At 46.8% G+C, this 21071-nt stretch overlaps 1 protein-coding gene across 1 annotated transcript in view; it reads right to left on the bottom strand.

Annotated features, from left to right (window-relative positions):
* The window catches only part of LOC135821348 (uncharacterized), a 29947-nt gene extending 9104 nt beyond the window's left edge, over nucleotides 1-20843 (bottom strand). The window contains exons 1-13 of the mRNA XM_065334417.1: nucleotides 20418-20843; nucleotides 15301-15444; nucleotides 14838-14915; nucleotides 14059-14140; nucleotides 12434-12606; nucleotides 11684-11738; nucleotides 10929-11050; nucleotides 10254-10383; nucleotides 6339-6640; nucleotides 4431-4653; nucleotides 3417-3515; nucleotides 1523-1641; nucleotides 355-615 (exon numbers count right to left, since the gene is read on the bottom strand). Of these exons, the coding sequence (XP_065190489.1) occupies nucleotides 355-615; nucleotides 1523-1641; nucleotides 3417-3515; nucleotides 4431-4653; nucleotides 6339-6640; nucleotides 10254-10383; nucleotides 10929-11050; nucleotides 11684-11738; nucleotides 12434-12606; nucleotides 14059-14140; nucleotides 14838-14915; nucleotides 15301-15444; nucleotides 20418-20480 (1851 nt within the window). The 5' untranslated portion in view covers nucleotides 20481-20843. The remainder of the gene's footprint in view (nucleotides 1-354; nucleotides 616-1522; nucleotides 1642-3416; nucleotides 3516-4430; nucleotides 4654-6338; nucleotides 6641-10253; nucleotides 10384-10928; nucleotides 11051-11683; nucleotides 11739-12433; nucleotides 12607-14058; nucleotides 14141-14837; nucleotides 14916-15300; nucleotides 15445-20417) is intronic.
* Nucleotides 20844-21071: the final 228 nt, after the last annotated feature.

Genomic DNA, 21071 nt, shown 5'->3' on the forward strand with positions numbered 1-21071 from the left:
CAACATTTTGAAACCCCGGGTGACCTCCTACCGAATGTACATCTGTATTACTATTCCAACTAAGATTTTTCTACTTTGGCGGTAACAAGTGAAAATGGTTGCCACTCACACTCATGCAGATGTGCAAAAACACACACACATACACACACACACACAAACACACATACACACACACACACAAACACACATACACACACACACACACACACACATAAACGCAAACACACGCACAAAATACACACTCAGTTACTCAAACACACGCGCCAATAAACAGAGATGTTCCTATTCGAGCAACATTCACGAGCTAGAAGTATTACGCGGTGTGGATGCTTTCGGTCGTTTAGCACCACTTACGTTCATCGCTCCCATCTGTCCGGCAACGCCACCGGCAGATCCTGATGTACGCGTTGTTGCGCTTGGTTGCTCTGGCAACGGCGGAGCCCTGTTGCCGGTGGTGACGGATGCAGCTGTGTCAGAGCCGCGACGAGAGTGCGGTTGAGACCTGGTCTGCGGCGGTGGTGCCGCCCTGGTGATGCTGTTAGCACCACCACCCACGACAGCAGCACTATTGCCGACATCGTCAGCGCTCGGCCTCCGCAATTGGTTATAATGGCTCTGCATGGAAGACAATTCGGACGAACGCAAACATGACATTCTCACCGTTATGAACATTACCTTAACCCCTTTGGTGTGATAGTGGTTCATTTAACCGTGTTGAGCCCTGTCCAGTGATGAACGGGGACCTCTTCGCACGCTAGGGATTATGAACCCCGGATACAAAAGTATTTCCTTGCGGTTTCCTGCTCACATAGCTTTACATACAACCAAAGATTGTTATAATCATCCAAAGGATGTCACACTACAATGAGATGAAAATGTGAATGTGTGAATATAATGCGCCTGCCGAATTTGTTTCAGCGTTAACCCTTTGTGGTGGGTCTGATCTAATCAACTCCCACCGCTTTAGGAGCTGCATCTGCGCCTAGATCCACAGAGGGTGGCGGCGTCCCTACGGATGCGAAAAACTCGGCCTCCAGCTGAGTCTAACGCGAACCATGAATTTGTTTAACCCTTAATGGACGGCACATACTTTTATCAAACACGGATGATGCAGGAGGCATAAACACAACCGCACAGCAAGTACACTGCAGCTGATAGATAACTGTTACGCAACTAGTCAGCTGTTTCGCTCCTTCGAGGTCGTCAACGCAAACGTTCGACAATCCTTGTCCGCACTGTACGGACAAAGATTGTCGAACGTTTGCGTTTTCGAGTTGCAGTTAGACCGATTTGTCAAATAGTCTTACTAGTCTCGTCATCATCATCCCGTAACGTTCGACATTCTTTTTTTTCTTTTTTTCTACAAAACTTGTTGCCGAGGGACATAGCTTGTGCACATTCTACATTTTCAAATATTTTCAAACTGGTCAATTCTCAGTCAATTAGAGGGAACGAAATTATGTGGTTAAAAAAAAGAGTAAAAGGGGATGGATCAAAGACATGGATGTGTAGCTTGACTTACCCCGACCGGTACCACTTCAATCTCTCCGAGCTGGTGTGAGGCCGTCGACAGCGACGCTGACTGACGACTGTTGCCGGCGGCGACTGCAGCAGCTGCCATGGCAACATTGCGCTGCCTGTCTGCTCATGACAACATGTAGGGAAGAGGGCAGAGGCGACGGTTGGCATGACATTGAGATTAATTAACACCATTTTGTTCTCTTGTATACTCCCTCACTCATACTAATTTAGAAAGGAAAAGGACATTATGGATACGAGTTAAGAGTAACTCAACATCAACATCCGAGTTTCATACTAATTTCTCTCTATTTTATCTACACCTGTCGGTTTTATCTCAAACAGCTGTGTCTTTAGTGCTGCGCATGCAACTTGTCAACGCATTCAAGCGTATTCGTGTTTCGGTCTCAGGTTCTTCATCAATCTGCATTACGCTATACCAAATGACAATAATCATATCACTGGTGACCTTTTTCCTCAGTTTTCCAACGAGCTATCGTTTGCGCTGACTGGCATAAGGACCCTAGAGTTACGACAATTTGAACACTGATGTATATTATAATTCACTCGATCTGAACGAGACTGCATGTGTCTGGGTACACGGGTCAAGAAACTACACATATGTGACAAGGAACAAAGTACCTGATTGCGTTTATATGTACAAGGAATCATCAAGAAACTAGAAATAAAATCATCAACATGTGTGCGATGGCGAAATATTCCTTTTCTTCGAAAAATTGAAGAAAAAAAGCAAAAGAGCATATGAAACCACACAGAAATGGTCCTAGGCGAGCGAGACCTCATGCATGTGACCTGTCTGGCTAGACCTTGCTGGGATTTCACCTCCTGCACCAGTCCGCCCCACGTGTTTGCCGGGCACGTTGATCTCTCTAATGATCTCCCATGACTGCCTCATTGTTGTTAGGTCTCAATCACACTAAAATCATTTTCTTCGACAGTATCGTATTTCCGGGAGTATAAGCCGCACTGAAAACCCTAGCTATTCAGCCAGAAATAGTCAGTGTGGCTTATACTGCGATGATAAAATTCATGGTGATACCTAGGGTAGATGTCCGTATTTCGTTTCGTAACAAACATTCTTGGAGCGGCTGTACTCCGCAAAATACGGTATTCATTTTAATTTCTGGCAAAAACTGATACAGTGAAACCTGTGACTAACGACCACCCCTTGGGGCAAGAGAAAACGGTCTTTAGTTGCAGGTGGTCCTTAGTTAGAGGTTTGCACCGCACAACCATATATGAATGTGAGACCGTCCGTGCCTGGCGAAGTGGTCTGTAGTAGCAGGCTGGTCGCTAGTCACGATGGTCTTTAGTTACAGGTTTTACTGTAGTACCAGGCTGGTTGCTAGTCACGGTGGTCTTTAGTTTCAGGTTTTACTGTAGTACCAGGCTGGTTGCTAGTCACGGTGGTCTTTAGTTACAGGTTTTACTGTAGTACCAGGCTGGTTGCTAGTCACGGTGGTCTTTAGTTACAGGTTTTACTGTAGTACCAGGCTGGTTGCTAGTCACGGTGGTCTTTAGTTACAGGTTTTACTGTAGTACCAGGCTGGTTGCTAGTCACGGTGGTCTTTAGTTACAGGTTTTACTGTAGTACCAGGCTGGTTGCTAGTCACGGTGGTCTTTAGTTACAGGTTTTACTGTAGTACCAGGCTGGTTGCTAGTCACGGTGGTCTTTAGTTACAGGTTTTACTGTAGTACCAGGCTGGTTGCTAGTCACGGTGGTCTTTAGTTACAGGTTTTACTGTAGTACCAGGCTGGTTGCTAGTCACGGTGGTCTTTAGTTACAGGTTTTACTGTAGTACCAGGCTGGTCGCTAGTCACGGTGGTCTTTAGTTACAGGTTTACTGTAGACGGTAGTTGGTATGATAGCTACGTACCATTGAACGCCGTTCTGGGAGCAGGTAGTGTTCCCCCGTGCTCTGCTATTGCCGCTGCGGTGTCGTATTGCTCCTCCGTGTCGATAGCTTCGCTTGAATCTTTCGTGTGTACATGTGCATGTATGTGGGGGGGGGAGGGGTGTTCGTGTGTGTGTGTGTGTGTGTATGTGTGTGTGTGCGTGCGTGTGTGTCCATCAAACACAAACATGGTTACGCATACAGTTACATGTAGTCAATAGGGTTGAGTAGAAGTTCTCGTAGCAGGAAAAAGAACAGGTGAAAGCACCAGCAATTATACACAGCAGTCCCCGTGATGTTGGAGACAGTGATTGCAAGAAATAACTAGAACACAGCAGCACTGGCCTGAGCTAAGCAACTGCAGCAACGGCATCAATGGCAGCAACAGTAGTAGCAACAGTAGCACCAGCAGCAGCGTCACCACCAGCAAAAGCAGCGTCATCACCAGCAGCACAAGAAGCAGCAGAGGCAGCAGCAACAGCAGCAGCACCACCACCAGCAGAAGCAGCAGCACCACCACCAGCAAAAGCAGCGTCACCATCAGCAAAAGCAGCGTCACCACCAGCAGCACAAGAAGCAGCAGAAGCAGAAGCAGCAGCAGCACCACCACCAGCAGAAGCAGCAGCACCACCACCAGCAGAAGCAGCAGCACCACCACCAGCAAAAGCAGCGTCACCACCAGCAAAAGCAGCGTCACCGCCAGCAGCACAAGAAGCAGCAGAAGCAGCAGAAGCAGCAGCCACCAGCAGAAGCAGCAGCAGCATCACCACCACCAGCAGAAGCAGCAGCAGCAGCAGCACCAGCAGCGTCAGCGCCAGAAGCAGCATGCAGTGAGCATGAGTGCTCAAAACCATGGATTGGTAATATGTATGCCATATATGGCAACTGCAGGCATCGTTGGTCAAATGTTTGCCATATATGGCAACTGCAGACATCATTGGTCAAATGTTTGCCATATATGGCAACTGTAGACATCCGAGTTTGTACTGTTCTTACCTATAGTTGCGAGCTGTTTGGGAAGAGTTTGATTGCTACCACGGGGTTGAGGTTTGGGTGGAAGACCACCTCCAACACCAACCCCACCACCATCTTCACCCGGAAGAGCAGGAAGAGCAGATGATGGCACACCAGGCGCAGCGCGGCTCTGTCGTGTCGGCTGGAACGGACGCGCTTCCGTGTATTCTTCTTCGTCGTCGTCAATTATTGGTCCAGACGGCCGCTATAGCATTGCGTGTATGCATGCATGGGCGGATGAGATAGAGAGTGTGTGTGTGTATGTGTGTGTGTGTGTGTGTGTGTATGTGTGCGTGTGTGTGTGCACGTGTGTGCGTGTATACGTGTGTGCGTGTGTGTGCATGCATGTGTGTGCGTGCGTGTGCATGCGTGCGTGCGTGTCAGGTGATGGTACGATTAACAAAGCAAGAAACACAGATGGCAGAAAGAGAAGAAGAATCAACCTCACACAGAGTATGACACACGGCCAAGATATAATCTTGAGCAACTGAAATGCAAAACCAGTGAGGCGCAAAATATGTGCAATCAAAAGGTCCAGGGGCACCACCATGAAACATTTTGATATGCAAAATCTGACTAGACCACCTTCAAAACTGGAACCGGAATATAGATTTAGATTAAAAAAAAACCCAAACTGAATTCTTTTTGGGCCATTCCCTGAAGAGTGATCAAATGGATTCAGGTTTCGCATTCCACATCTTCAGATGCACAAACATATAATTACAATGCAGTAAACACTGGTGTAAGTGAAGGGGCGTGCGGCGGTGCCCTTCAGGGGGGGGGGGGGGTTCGGGGGGGGGGGGTGGGGGCACCCCGGGAAATGTTCAAAAAATGAAGCAAAATCCTGCATTTTGAGCGAAAAATGGGGGGTTCCGGGCACCCAGGAACCCATGCGGGCACGCGCCTGAAGTGACTTCTGGTTTTAACGACCGTTTTCCATGCACGACCAGTTCTAAAAGGAAACTGCACCGGATACAGAGACCACCTTCCCTGAACGACCAGCAACCGGCTTTTAGTGTACTAGGTGCCATATCGGACCTGACCACAGCGACCAAAACTAGCCAAAAGTGCCAGCTTGGCTGGCAGGGTCGATTGAAACAGGGTTGAAGTACGCTCTGAAGCAAGTGCATGCAGTGAACAGAAGTGACAAGTGACAGCGCAGGATGCGCTGCATGCACTTGAGAAGTTGAGCGAGGCGTGCTTTGCCTGCACGAAAGTATTCTATGCTCCACACTTGTCAATATGAATACATGGAAGGACAATCATGTCCTTGTATGTACATGATCCGATACGCCACAAATATATGAGACCTGGCTCCAAAGACCACCTGGCTTTAACGACTGCTTTTGCTTGCACCGTGAGGTGGTCGCTTGAATCAGGTTTTTTACTGTACTAAACTCTGAAGATCAGCAGGTGCTTAGCGCGTGTGTAGTGAGCATAGTTTGGTCACCACACCAGCAAATGACTGTCATAATATGTACTACATAGTGAAGAAGAGTAAAATTGCCGCCATGACGTTGCCAATGGTACATAGTGCCAGCTACACCCCTCAACACACACACACACACACACACACACACATACACACACACACGCACACACATAATGGCATAGTATGCAGCCACCGTTTTCTTTTTTCTTTACTCTATTTCATGCACTTACGGTTTTCTTCATTCAGCTCTATTTCACACACTTACCTAGGGTACCCTGTTAAAAAGATTCACAGTCTGTGGGGATTGCCCTAGTAAAATAATGAATACTACTGCTACTACTACACACACACACACACACACACACACTTGCACACGCACACACACACACACGCACACACACGAAACACACACGCACACACACGCACGCAGGTGCACACATGACCAATGATTTACATACCATGAGGCTTCCCCCGCGACTGGGAGCTTTCGGGACGTTGGGCGCTAGCGGCTGCTGCAGCGTGCGGGACTGCGGTTGCTGCTGCTGAAACTGCTGAGCCTGGTGGAATTGCTGCTGCTGCTGTTGTTGCTGTTGCCAGCCTGGTGAGGTGGGAGGTGAAATCAGTTGTGGCTGCTGTTGCTGTTGCTGGGTGACTCGACCAGCAGGGGTGGAGAGGTTGCCCTGGTGTAGTGCATTGCCTGCTTTCTTATCTCTCTCCATGTCTTTGATGTGCCCGTCCACCCGTGTGAAGATTTCATTGTCTGTAGCCAGCAGAGTAAGAGATACAGGAACATCATTGTTTTGCCAGCATACACACATATACACGCACAGATTCTCTCTCACACATACACGTAAACAAACACACGCATGTAGAAACACACGCATGTACACACACAGACACGCACACTCTCGCGTGCCCACACACGCACAAAAACACACGTACAGACTTACAAACACGGGGGTACTGTAAATATACAAATTTTCGGCAGCTATTTAATTTCAGCTATATTCGGCACCGACCCAAAACGCCTAAATTAAAACGCCGATGAAATTTTTCACAGCATTTGTCGCACTATACCATGCCCTCTACCCCACGCCGAAAATAAATCGCCGCCGAAATGTCAAAAATCGTGAAGTGCCGAAATTTTGCAGCGCCGAAATTTTGTATATTTACAGTACACATTGACACCACATCAGGTACGTTCAATGCCACTCTCTGGCCCTGGTACCCTGTGAATTTAACAAAAGGCACTGATTTGGGCTTTTGGAATTTTCGGGAAATGCGTTGCAGTTTTGGGTGTAACCAAGGACGATTCGTGCGTTGCGGATTGGAGGTGAAGTGAAAAGATGACAATGCTACAAGGGAGCTTCAAAGTTCTTAACAAAAAACCCACGTGTAAACTGTATTTCACGTTGCATCCTAAACACCTACACACTTCTCCACTACAGTGTATGGAAGACAAGCTGGCTTCATTTTTCATGTTTGGCTTGATTTAGTGGCGGCAGGCTGGTGGCAAAAAAAAACATTACTGTTTAGGCCATTGTTCTAACGAGGCACATAGTATATATTATATAATTTTGGGAAAATCTTTAAAAGTAGAAAGGAAAAGGACATATGGAAACGAGTTAAGAGTAACTCTCCGCCACTGTAACTACAGTCTGTTTCAAAAAGATTAGCAATCAAGTTTGGGTCTTAAAAAGTATGAAGATAAGGGAAATTTGGACAACAAAGTACATAAAATGGCTTGTTAGGGCATGGCAAATTGTTCTGTGAAGGTTTCAGAACAATTGGACCAACCGTTAAGGAGCTAGAATTTCGGCCAGGTTTCTTGCCTTTTCCCATGGTTTATAATTTGCCCTGGAAGCCAGTATCGATTTGTTATCAAAATCCACGATTTATCCCTTCCTCTTTGGCCTTGTGGTTATGAATGCTGTCTGCTGACCATGAAGTTGTGAGTTCAAATCCCAGCAAATCTTCAAGTCAAACATTTTTTCTTCATTTTTTCATTGTTTTGGTGATCACGCTGGTACAATTTTTGTACAAGAGTCAAGACAAAGAAGGTGGCTGCGCCAAACGACTTGTTGTTGGAGCTCGCGTTTCCTGCCGAACTGACTGACACTTGACTGGCTCACGCCATGTGAAGTTGTGAACACACACAACACTGAAACCGTGTGAGTGAACACGGAAGTCACTGCGCTGTAGCTACGTGTTGTTGAATACACCGGCACATCGATCGATTGATTTCTGTTTGAGAATTATTTTAGTATTTGAAGATCGCCAATTTATTTGAATTTAGGAGTCAACGCCGTCTTCTATCAGCTTTCACAGGCGTCTGCTTTTCTCAAAATGTCGTTGAAGTCACACGGATAGCTTTGCCACATCAAGGCCTTGGGAATGAGTCTGTGTAAATGCCGTTTTCGTCACATCGTGAGAGTAAATAATTGCAGCTCAAAGAATCTATTTGGTCACAAAACGAATTGGGACGCATCCCGCTCGTCAAAATTTACCAGACTTTCGACATGTCCTCTCTGACTCCATGGATGCAGCTAATGGGGTCGCTTTCGGCACTTGTGCCAGTGGTTGTGAGACTTACCCACTCACCCCCACCGTTAGGCGCTGCATCTGCCGCTAGGGTTTATCGGGTGTTAGCGGCCGTCGTGAGTTCCCTTCGGGAACGGATACGATAATTTACTTATTTACTTCTCTGACTCCATATCGATTCGAGGAAGAACTCGTTTGTTGTAAACCAGACGAATACAAAGTCATGTACGAGTACCGACGTCAGTGAGTTGTCATTTTTAATGCTTTCGCGCGGAATATTTCTTTGAGTTCACAGTGAGTTTTTCCAGGCAGTCCTCGAGCGCTCATACGGTAAGACGGCAAACTCCCTGGGCGATCGCCAAGATTGCTAATCTTTTTAAAACTGACTATAGATACTATATACAGTCAGAAAGTGCAACAACTAGGCACAAAACTGACAGAGTACTGAAACATTCGACGTCCTGACACCTAGCTTCAACACATCTCCGTAGCGCTAACCGACAGCCTTCCAACTTGGAAGGTTCAAGGTTATGGAAAGACCAAAGAGGGGAAGGCAAGCGCAACGAAAACGAGCACAAGCTACAGTCCCAACGGAACAAAGAATGTCGATTGTCACTGGACGATGACGAGACCAGTAGGCGATTTGACAAAGCGGTCTAACTACAATTCGAAGCAGCAAAGCAGCACACCACCCAACTTGGGTGGGTCAAAAATATCAAAGATAAGTTAAGAAGGGGGAAGCTTTGCGAGAACGAATTGTACAAGCCGAAATCTAAACTCCTACAGTACTCCTCATGCATGACATTGTGATGGACTAGTTGACTACAAAACCTACTGGTCTCGTCATCGTCCAGTGACAATCGGCATTCTTTGTTCCGTTGGGACTGTAGCTTGTGCTCATTTTCGTTGCGCTTGCCTTCCCCTCTTTGGTCTTTCCATAACCTTGAACCTTCCAAGTTGGAAGGCTGTCGGTTAGCGCTACGGAGATGTGTTGAAGCTAGGTGTCAGGACGTCGAATGTCTCAGTACTCTGTCAGTTTTGTGCCTAGTTGTTGCACTTTCTGACTGTATATAGTATCTAGTTACAGTGGTGGAGAGTTACTCTTAACTCGTTTCCATATGTCCTTTTCCTTTCTACTTTTATTATTGGCTCAATACCCGAGTTTCAAAATCTTTATTATAACGATTTTCCCAAAATTGACTGGTTCACGTGTACCAAAGGTATTGATTCTCACTTATTCTCAACGCTCAATAGGACAGTATATGTATCAATTTCTGTATAGCGATTTCTATTTTAACGACAGATTTCTCCTTGTTAACTCGTTAGAGTTAGCACTTCGCTGTATATATATTATAGTATACGGAAGAGAAGGCCCAGACACTTGACTAATCAAACACACTCAATGATAGCCGATATCATCTTAATGAAACAGATCACCGCTTAAGCCAGATCACTGCACAATCCACACAACCGGTGAAGACATGTTGAAGTTACCATAGTTTGAAATAAATGAATTATTGAAATCTCAGAATGTATCGATCATCCGTGATCGATCAAAGTATATGCCGTCCGTAATGATTATGTTCATCGACCCCAAAATCAACCTGGTCTACGCCACGCGAAGCACATCGGAATACGATTGCCAATCGTCAGACAGTGTGCACATGCAGATACACTGCAGGAGTGTAGCACGCCCATCTGTGGTGCGGTGACTATGCACCACCGGAAACATCATAGCCGCCATTTTGCCCATGTACTATTCAGGACGGCCATTTGCTGGTGTGGTGACTGGACTATGCTGACTGTACACCAGAGGAACATTATCAACTCACATGCTGTGGTCTTCAGCTCAAATGCACCGGGGCCAGCTTGGCACTTTCTGCCAGCCTCGAACGTGAACTTCACAGTCCGCTCTTCCCGACCATACCGACGCAGGTAGCGCAGTGGCCATGTTGCAATAACCTAGGCGAATGAGAGACAAAGGAAGAAAGGAATTATTTAGATTGAGGAAGAAAGAGAGAGAGAGAGAAAGAGAGAGAGAGGGGGAGAGAGAGAGAGAGAGAGAGAGAGAGAGAGAGAAAGAGAGAGAGAGAGAGAGAGAGAGAGAGAGAGAGAGAGAGAGAGAGAGAGAGAGGGAGAGAGTGAGGGAGAGAGAGAGAGAGAGAGAGAGAGAGAGAGAGAGAGAGAGAGAGAGAGAGAGAGAGAGAGAGAGAGAGAGAGAGAGAGAGACACACACACACACACAGACGGAGAGAACATGCTGAGGTCAGCACACAGTGCGTGTGATTCCGACATGTAGCACTGCTTGTGGGAAAACACTCTAGCACGGAAGGCCGTTCTATCCATTCGTCAAAGTACGTTCATGGTACAAACATTTATAACGTCTGCAGAAGAAAGTGTCATAATCCCACCGCACCACCACCCCACCTCCACCCTATCCCCACCCCTACCGACCACCACCCGACCCTGACCACCACCACCTCCATCCACGCTCACAGCATTCTTACTTGATTAGTGACGACACCGATGAGTTGAAGTGAGATGCTGGATACGATCAATGTGTATTCGCCGGAGAATCCGAACTGTTGTGATGCAGCCGTGGGCTCAACATGAACCCTGAACCTGCCATCTAAGAGCAACAACACAAAGGACCAAGGCGAAAGAAATGATTGATCGATAGCCATTGGCACTTTGCCACTGAATGGTAAAATCTTGCAATGACCACTGCTACAGAAACAGTATGCCAAAATGAGAATTGTATTGTTATAATTGGAATATCAATCTGAAAATTATAAGAATGGGACACAGATTGCCATAGAACACTAAAGTGGGAACAGCACTTTAAAATGAGAACAGAGCTCTAAAGTGGGAACAATTAAAAAAAGTGAATGGCACACTAAAGAGGGAACAGCGATCTAAAGTGGCAATAGCACTCCAAGGTGGGAATAAAGTCTAAAGTAGGAAAAGAATTCTAAATTAGGCATAGAATTCTACCGTGGGTGGGTACTATTTTCAGTACACCCAACTCGCAACCCACAAACAGTCCTTGGCTACACCACGTACAGTTGAAATTGTCCAAATTTTCACCCAGGAGGGCATCATCAGGGATATAGGAGAAGAATGATACAAAGTTGGCATTTATAAGACAGTACAGGAACAGTCACATACTTCAAGCTACTACATGGAAATAATACATAGTGTGAGAAGAGGACATTTTGCATTTCAGTGGAAACCTCCAGGAAGTCGTGATATTTCGACTCACCAGCAACGCCGGATTCGTACGCCATGTTCTCCCGTATACCTGTGGCTGCTCCAGCCTATTGCATATAACATGGCACAGCGCATGAGAGAGAAAGGGAGAGATGAGATGCTATGCACAGTAGAGATGAGTGGAGCCTATTTCATACAACATTGCACACAAGAGAGAGAGAGAGCAGGAGAGAGGAGAGATGCGACACACGGCACCGAGCACCATGCAGCGTCCGTTGTAACTACTTTAAGTACTAGTTTCATGTTCTTAGTTGTGTGATGATTGCCCAGCGGCATGAAACTATTAGTTGCAACAAACAATGCGTGGTGCTCTGTGTCGTGCGTACCATAGCTCTATTGGAATGAATATTGCGCAGTCCACCGAGCCGGAAGACTCTCATGTCGAGAAGAGATGCTATTCAGAGTAGATATGATTGGAGACTAGGCAAGAGAAGCTAACTGATACTGCGCTTTGTACTCTGGCAAACACAGTTGATATATTTTTTAAAGAATGTCGGGCGCGAATTGAGTGAATTCTCTCAATGGAGACTACTTGTTTGTCATGTGTCCTCCTTTGTTTTCTTTTCTACTCCGACCTTCTCTTCTCCTCTCTTCTCTTTCCTCTCATTTTCTTCTCCTCTCTCCGCTGCTGCTTTCTTCACATTCTGGTGGGAGGGGGTGCACGTGCCCCCTCCCCCCCCCCCCCCCCCCCCGTGCCCCATACGGGTTACGCGCCTGGTATACATGTGCTGACGCTACTCACTGCAAACGGATCATCGGCAGCCAGCGGAGGTGACGTTGGTGAAGAGAAGGACTGGGCCTGGCCAGCGGGGGGAGCGGCGTAACCCGATCCCCACTGCATCGGGTCAGCATTTGCGTCCCCGACGGGCACGAAACTGAACCCGGCGCCTGGGTCGGCAAAGCGAGACTCCGTACCTTTGAGGAGCAACAACACACCCAAACACACACACACACATACGCACACACAGCCACACACAGGCGCGCACACACACACACACACACACACACACACACACCACACACACACACACACACACACACAAACAAACATATACACACACATACACACACACGCACACGACATGTTCAACAGCCCCGGTTGACAATGGCACTTCTAGTACGGCCATGACAAGGCACACAAACAGATTGCTGACCAAACTGCCGGAAATACCGTACTCACCCGATTAGAAGCCGGGGGCTTCTCTTTTTTCAGTACCAATTTCGAGGAGGCTTCTATTCAAGAGGGGCTTCTATTCGAGAGGGGCTTCTATTGTTTCATTCCATACCAGTATTCCAATCGATTCTGTAAAACTTTCATATTCACAGCAACTCGGCCCCGAGTTAGTTTGCAAACACTACATCGACCAGGACTTGTACCAATAGGAACATGCACGAGATGTTTTTTGCAAACTTGACCTTCATACATGGCACTACCTGGTCAATCCATGCTTTGCGAATAGTAGTCCGGGCTTCTATTCGAGAGGGACTTGTATTTTTTCAAACAGTCCTTGTAGGGGGGCTATTATTCAAGAGGGGCTTTTATTCGAGAGTGGCTTCTAATCAAGTGAGAACGGCATTAGGATTGAAAAAATCCAGACATAATCCCGGAAATGATGTGACGCATATTTGAGGCAGGCGGTAATAACAGACCATCCCCCATTCCAGAATAATACGGTGTTTGCATCCCTGAGGCCGTGTCAGCACTGCAAGTTCTTCGCTACCTTGTCGTTGGGAAGAAATTCCCGTTCGGACTTTGCGAAGTAAAACAAAGTAAAAAGAAAGACAAAAAGTAACAAAGACGCCTGCTCATTCCAGTTATCCACTGATGCTGGACATTGGTGCACCGATACCTCGGTTATCTAGACCCCGAAGTTACAGGTACATTGGTGTACCGAGTACTCTATGGGAGAGTTTCAGTGGAAATATTACTACTCCTTTGTAGTTGTCACTGTTTGTGGCAATAGTGACGTCACACGCCATGTCTATGGCCTTTCTCCATCAAAATACATGTGATTCGGAGATACGAACATTTCAGAGTTACCGGCAGTGTCCGGCCCAGGACCACCCCTACAAACGAGGTATGAGGGCAGTACAAACAGAGGGACAGTTACTGTTTGAGCAGGATTGCAAAGACACCAAGAAAAGGATGAAGAAAGAGGAAAAGAAAGGAAAAATGAAAACTATGGGGATAAAAACTGGCCTCGTACACACATCAATTTCATACCAACATGTAGTGGATAAAGGCAAAAAATTGAAAAAATCAATTCTAATAACAATCGATCAATATGCACACACAGACATACACACATACACACATATATACATACACACATATATACATACACACATACACACACTACTCCATACCCATTGTGCTTGTGTCGTTGACCACTCCCTGTGCTTTGGCTACGCCTCGTTGAAGCATATCAAGCCAAGTGTTCAGTTCTTCCTGAAGTAACAACAGTACCGGCACAGGAGCAAAAGTGCTTTAAGAAACACTGGCATAGAGATGACAACCCCTCAGCCCCAGTCCCCCTCCCCCATCCCACCTCCCCACCACCAATACCCCCCCCCCCCCCCCCGATCCCACTCCCCAGTTTATTTTCCCTCATAGCAGCTTGGTCTTGAAACTTCTCATTTAGGAAAAAACAGCACTTCTGTTCTCATAAATAGCATATAGGCATACAGCTGCAAAGGATGCATGCATCCCACCTCTCTTCACGATACCAAGAGTACATAGTCGCCAAGACTGTGCAACTCCACTATAGGGTACTAAGTTTGAAGTGGACGTCATTTTTCATGATGCTCTACGCATTGTACTCAAAATATCAGATGTATCATGTGGCTGTGCCTGAGACATACCGCACAATTGAATCCTGTTAAAATCAGTTCACGGAAACACGTGTGATGCGTTGGTATCCCGTACAAACATCGTAAATCACTCATGCGGGGATCATTCCAGCATAGGCATGATGTCGATTTGAAATTTCTGTCGGGACATCGTGGTGTGCGGGAGTTGCACCTTCTCGGACGTCGTGTACTCTTGGTGATACCGGTGGAAGTTGTTGACAAATCTGTGCTTCTGTGGTAAGACAAATTCAGTGTGAAACGTGCCGAGGATACAGGCCAGTAGCATGTACACCAACCTGGGAGTTAGCCGCCATGCGATGCGTAGCTTGCTCCACCTTCATCTCAAACACAAACGGCTTTGCCTTGTCTGTGACCTGGAGCCGTGGACATGTACCAACGGCCAGCCATGCACGGGCACACATACACACACACACACACACACACACACACACACACACACACACACACGCACGCACGCACGCACGCACACACACACACATATATACACACATATACACAAGCAAACACACACGCAAACACACAAACTCACACACACACACGTGCGCGCGTGTGCGCACCCATAAAGTACTTATACACACACAAGCACACACGATAGGAGTGGCACTATCCTGCTTATCCTGTCACCCACACCAAATTCAAATGATGATGGTAATTTAACCACATCAAGTCTATAGATCTATTCTACTACATTATGCATTTATATACACAACACGCACTATGCCCACTCTTCCAGCTTACCTGTGCAACATACTCGCAGAACCGCAGCTGAAGTGCTTTCTTGCTAGCATGGTTATGGTACGCCCGCTCGTCGGCAAAGTACTCCAGCCGAGCGCTGCCCAGGTGCGACGCCCTCCACAGCACGAAATAGCGCCTGTTCCAGGTCTGCATGTACGATGGAGAATCATAAAAAATAAAATAAAAAAGTAAACTATCGTGTCCGTTCCTGAAGGGAACTCACGACGGCCGCTAACACCTGGTAAACCCTACAGGACAGGGAAGTTGACTTGGACCAAGAGCCAAGGATCAATCTACAGTTATCGGACAAGCTGACTGTTTACTACAGTAAATCCTGTCAAGGCGACCACTCGGATAAGGCGACCACCTGTCCCAGAAGACCATTGCAACCAGGACCAAGGGATGCTACTTCCAGTCAAATGACCCTGGATACGGAGACCACCTGGTTACAGAGACCACACCTGGAAGGTCCCTTGAGCGGTCGCCTTAGACAGGTTTCATTGTAGTATGTTGTTACTCAGAGTTACAGGGTTGTTCCACCAATCCTCAAACTACAATGGTAGCGTTGTTCAGTCTCTTTCAGCTTCTAAGGATGCATTTCAGCTAAAATAGCATTGTGCTACCTGCTGTTGACACACGGTGACACCTCCTTTCTTTTCTTCTTTTGTTTATGCCATTTTCCGTGGTTGGATTTACCCTCCCTTTCTTGTATTGGCTATGTATTATTATGTGCCATATGAAGTGGAGACGATAAATAAATAAATAAATAATAATAATAATGGATAATGGAGTGCGCATCCAAGATGTGCTAGAGCCGTTAGCCAGTTAGTTGTAGAAGGTCAGTACCGTCGGTCAGTGTCGTGCAATTTTATCACATGAGCTGATTGTTTAGTAACTGGTGGTGTTAGTGGACATTATAGCGTAACTTGTAGTTACTTGGACCTTTTCTTTACTGCACATTTATCCTTGGCTCTCCAGCCGAGTCCATACAATGATAATAGAGAGGTTCTGCAAAACGAAAATGTGTACGAACTTTCGCTCTACGTCACAAAGTGAGAAACTTCGCACGAACTTTCGCAACTTTTTTTATTATTATAATTATTATTCAAAATTTTGAAGGACGCTTCACGCAGCTTCATTATACTTGAATTGTTTGCAGGCAACCTGCCTACACTCAAGAGAGCACTGCATTTCACACAAATCCATTGGTATCGTTACAACGTTTCGGTCTTTATGACCATCATCAGGAATGAAGTGGACATGGAAAGAACAGCAGTATAAAAGAAGGAGGCAAGCAAGCAAAGCGCGGTACATAGTGACAGCGCGCGTAGAGAAGTGCAAAGCACGTCATGGCGGGTGTGCATTACTACATATACATGACAACACAAGCACAAACGGCGAGGAAAGTAGATACTGCGCTACAGCAGTGATAACAGCCCAGTTCCAGTCTCACACCACCAGTGAGGTGTCTAGAGCCCCGCGCCACTCGCAGTAAGGTGGTGTTATAGCAGATCCCAGCCACTGTTATTGTTAATTTCCGGGGATCGCTCCCTGATAGCAGATCCCAGCCACTGTTATTGTTAATTTCCGGGGATCGCTCCCTGATAGCAGATCCCAGCCACTGTTATTGTTAATTTCCGGGGATCGCTCCCTGATAGCAGATCCCAGCCACTGTTATTGTTAATTTCCGGGGATCGCTCCCTGATAGCAGATCCCAGCCACTGTTCCATGTCTCACCAGATGGATCTATATCCTATGAACTATACCGCAAGCCATGTCACAGCGGACTGGTATCAGACTACAACTCGTCAGTTCCCAACCAGCAAAAGAAAGCAATTGCTTCCTCTGAGTTCCTGCGTGCCGTCCGCCTATCCTCCGATGCCGACACCCTAAAAAGAAGTGAAGAAAAAGTAACCAACATCCTAAAATTCAACAACTTCCCAGAGTCAGTTATAGTTTCGGCACGTGAACGAGCTATGCGCCCCCGACGTGTCAGAGTGCAGAATGAATACCGTGTCACCCTCAACCTACCGTTTCACACCGAGTATATCCACAACAAAATTCATAAATTACTCCGGAAGTACAAGATAAATGCCCAGCTGATTTACAGGAACCGCCGTCTAAGTTCTATGATTTGCACGTCTGCCCTCCGCAAACCACCATGCCGCAGGTATGTAGACCCGTCCAGGCCCCGTAAACGGGGGCGGCCCAAAGCTGCTTGTGTCGCCTGCATGTCCGGTTCAGGGGCATGCACGGAGCGAAATGTTGTATACCACCTCGAATGCAAATGTGGTGATAAATATGTCGGAGAGACGTACCGCAGCCTCGCTACCAGGACAAAAGAACACAACGACGACGCACGCAACACAGTGAGCGGCACCGCGCTGGGTGAGCATTTCGCGGCCAAGCATGCATCTGACCCATTGCCATTGGGAGCAACGGCTTTTTCAGGTATCCGGGTTCTCGGTTCTGAGCGTGACCGCCCCAGGAGGAGGATCCGGGAGGCCATCAATATCAGGGAGCGATCCCCGGAAATTATCAATAACAGTGGCTGGGATCTGCTATAACACCACCTTACTGCGAGTGGCGCGGGGCTCTAGACACCTCACTGGTGGTGTGAGACTGGAACTGGGCTGTTATCACTGCTGTAGCGCAGTATCTACTTTCCTCGCCGTTTGTGCTTGTGTTGTCATGTATATGTAGTAATGCACACCCGCCATGACGTGCTTTGCACTTCTCTACGCGCGCTGTCACTATGTACCGCGCTTTGCTTGCTTGCCTCCTTCTTTTATACTGCTGTTCTTTCCATGTCCACTTCATTCCTGATGATGGTCATAAAGACCGAAACGTTGTAACGATACCAATGGATTTGTGTGAAATGCAGTGCTCTCTTGAGTGTAGGCAGGTTGCCTGCAAACAATTCAAGTATAATTATTATTATTATTATTATTCTCAATTCATGGATGACATGGTGTCAACCAATATTATGAATGAGGGCTACCAGCCATGGAATAAAAGAACAAGAAGGCAAAAATGCACACGCAAAATATGACAAGAAGGCAAAAATGCACACGCAAAATATGGCAAGTTAAATGAAAATAAAAATGAAAGAAAAGTAAATCAATCCAAAACCCAAATGAATTGTACAGGTAGCATATGTGATTTACTTTGGAGCTTGAAGTAATTCACAAAGAGAATTGAAATCAATGATTAGTAAATGAAGATCGACGTACGTGTATATTTATCAAGCTTAAAAATGCATTGAGGGTGTTGCTGGACTTTAATTGCTGAGGAAGAGAATCCCATAATCGGTATGCTAGGAATACAGGCGATTTGCTCATAGAATTGTTTTTTGCAATCGGGAAACGAAGCGAGTTCCGGCTTGTTGAGGATTCATTGAACCAGTTTATGGAATGCTGCACATGCTGAGGGGCAGTGATAAGTTTGATTTTGTGAATGTATACGCAGGAGGATCGGTCAATGTAATGTTTCAGAGGAAATGTACAGCAATTTTCATAGGGAACGGCTATGTTGGTCTCGGGCGGCAAACGAAGTATTGCCCGGAGAATTCGTCGATGCACAATCTCCAGCTTTGCAAAGAGGCCATTACCAGCGCCACACCACACCACACAGCAATACAAGAAAATAGGCAAAACGTATGTATGATAAAAGGTCTTTCGGCATTCTGGTGAAATGTGGACGCGAAACTTGCAGGGAACGCGAAGTGAACTTTCGTAGGAAGTTTCGTGAGATCGGATCATGGCGTACGTGCATTTGGCGCATGCAAACTACGAAAATGTGCAGAACACAAAGTTCGTGCGAAAATTCGTACACATATTCGCAAGGCCTGTCGCGAAACTTCGTTCGAATTTTCGTTGTGCAGAACCTCTCTAATACTCGTAATGGAAAGTGCCTAGGCTATTAAAGAAGGGAAGAGATTAAAGCTGCCGAGGCAATTTTAGCACGGCAGTTAGAGGCGAATATTAATTCAGACGCTGGGCCTGGCTGTGAGGCGATGGGACACCATCATGGTAGATAAGATAAAGACTTAGTCGGAGGGAAACATATTAGCACACAGGTCCAGGGTTCTAGCCTGGTCAAGAGTAAGCGGGGGGGGGGGGGGGGGCATGGAAAACAGTTATCCCATTTTTTCCACTTAACAATAATTATTGTCTTGCCACTCTAAAATTGCAACATATGGGGGAAAATCCCCGACTTCGACCCAGGCGAATAATGAATCATCTCATAGTGATTTTCGACTGCATTTTCGTTGAACTGCATGATGTTGCATTGGAGTCTGCACAGCAAACACCAGAACAAGAAGTGCTTTCTGACCACTACAAAGTAGGGCCGAGTCGGGTAGCATTTTCTTTGGGTATCGGGTTCGGGTAGTTTTCCACGGGTAGCACGGGTACCCGATCGGGTAATGTTTCCATGGTAACACCATACTGCACCCCTTCCCTTACACACTGGGTAGACATGCGGAGTATTGCATGAATTTGTACACGTGCACTGAACATGATGACTGTCACCTGCGACTACGGGTTTCCGGGTACTATTCTGTACCCGTCTACCTCCGTCCTCACGGGCAGCACAGCTACCCGACTACCCGTACCGTGCACATCACAACTAAAAAGAAAGGAGCGGAGGTTTTCGAGGTAAAAAAAAGTTTACTGTGACACTGAGATTCTCGCGTAAAACACCATCATCAGGCATCACACACGGTCTAGATCCTTGTATCACTGTTGCTCAAAGTTCTCTGATCAGGCATTCGCGTACCATTGTCCAAGTGATGTGCACTTGACCGACTGACGGTACACCGACTCCGATTCGACATGTACATTATTATATTCCCACTGTACCTTTAGAGGATAAGCCAGACGAACAAAGTTTACGATTGATGCATGTTGGGAAATATTCACAGCGGACCACCGTCATAGCGGTCGCGGCTATCACTCTAATCAAGTTACAGAACAGTTACATGTACAACATAGAAGCCCCATTCAAAGTCAAAACGTTTCAGACCATTGCGAAAGCTACGCAGTCTGTTGAACGTCGTTTGACTCTGAGGATCGATGGCCACGCATGCATCGCAATGGGAACATGCGCCACGTCCTTACCCTTCCCAGTCCGGTGTGCGGCAGTTTGAGGAGATAGCCTTCGCAGACCACATCGGGGTCCATGTTTATTGAACGCTTCACCGCCGCGGCAGCGCTAGCGATCGGTACCTCGATGAATCACCGCACGTCAAGGCTCCGCGCACAAGGCACCTTTCCGCGAGACCATGAATGAATTTTCTTGCCCGCCCAACGCAAGCCAAGTTTGAGACCCTGCGCTGGGATTCTTCGAGCTACTGTTCTAGCTCTCTCAGCCGTTTGTTCTCCACTTCACTGTGCTGCTACGAATATCACTAGTAGGACTACACCAGCGACACTGGGCTAATTCTCAGCAGCTGCAGCCACCGACAAACTGCAAGCTCGGGAACGTTCCCAACGACGATCCCATCGACGAAAATGCCCCAAATCAGCCGATGTCGGAGGTGGGTGACGGGCCGGCTCTGTTGTGTTTGCCTCCTATACACGTGTGCTGTAAAACTCATAATCAGACAGGATGCGATAATCATGCATGTTGGGTTCTCTACAAAATCAATCACGCTCGCCCCGACAACTTTACCCCAAAAACTTGAACTACCGGTATGGAATTCATGAGAAAATACTAAACCGCGTTTCTCGTGAAACCACGGGGTTTTTACAAACAGAATCCGCGTGAAATCG

Source organism: Sycon ciliatum, chromosome 7 (assembly GCF_964019385.1).
Source record: "Sycon ciliatum chromosome 7, ocSycCili1.1, whole genome shotgun sequence".
Classification (NCBI taxonomy): domain Eukaryota; kingdom Metazoa; phylum Porifera; class Calcarea; order Leucosolenida; family Sycettidae; genus Sycon; species Sycon ciliatum.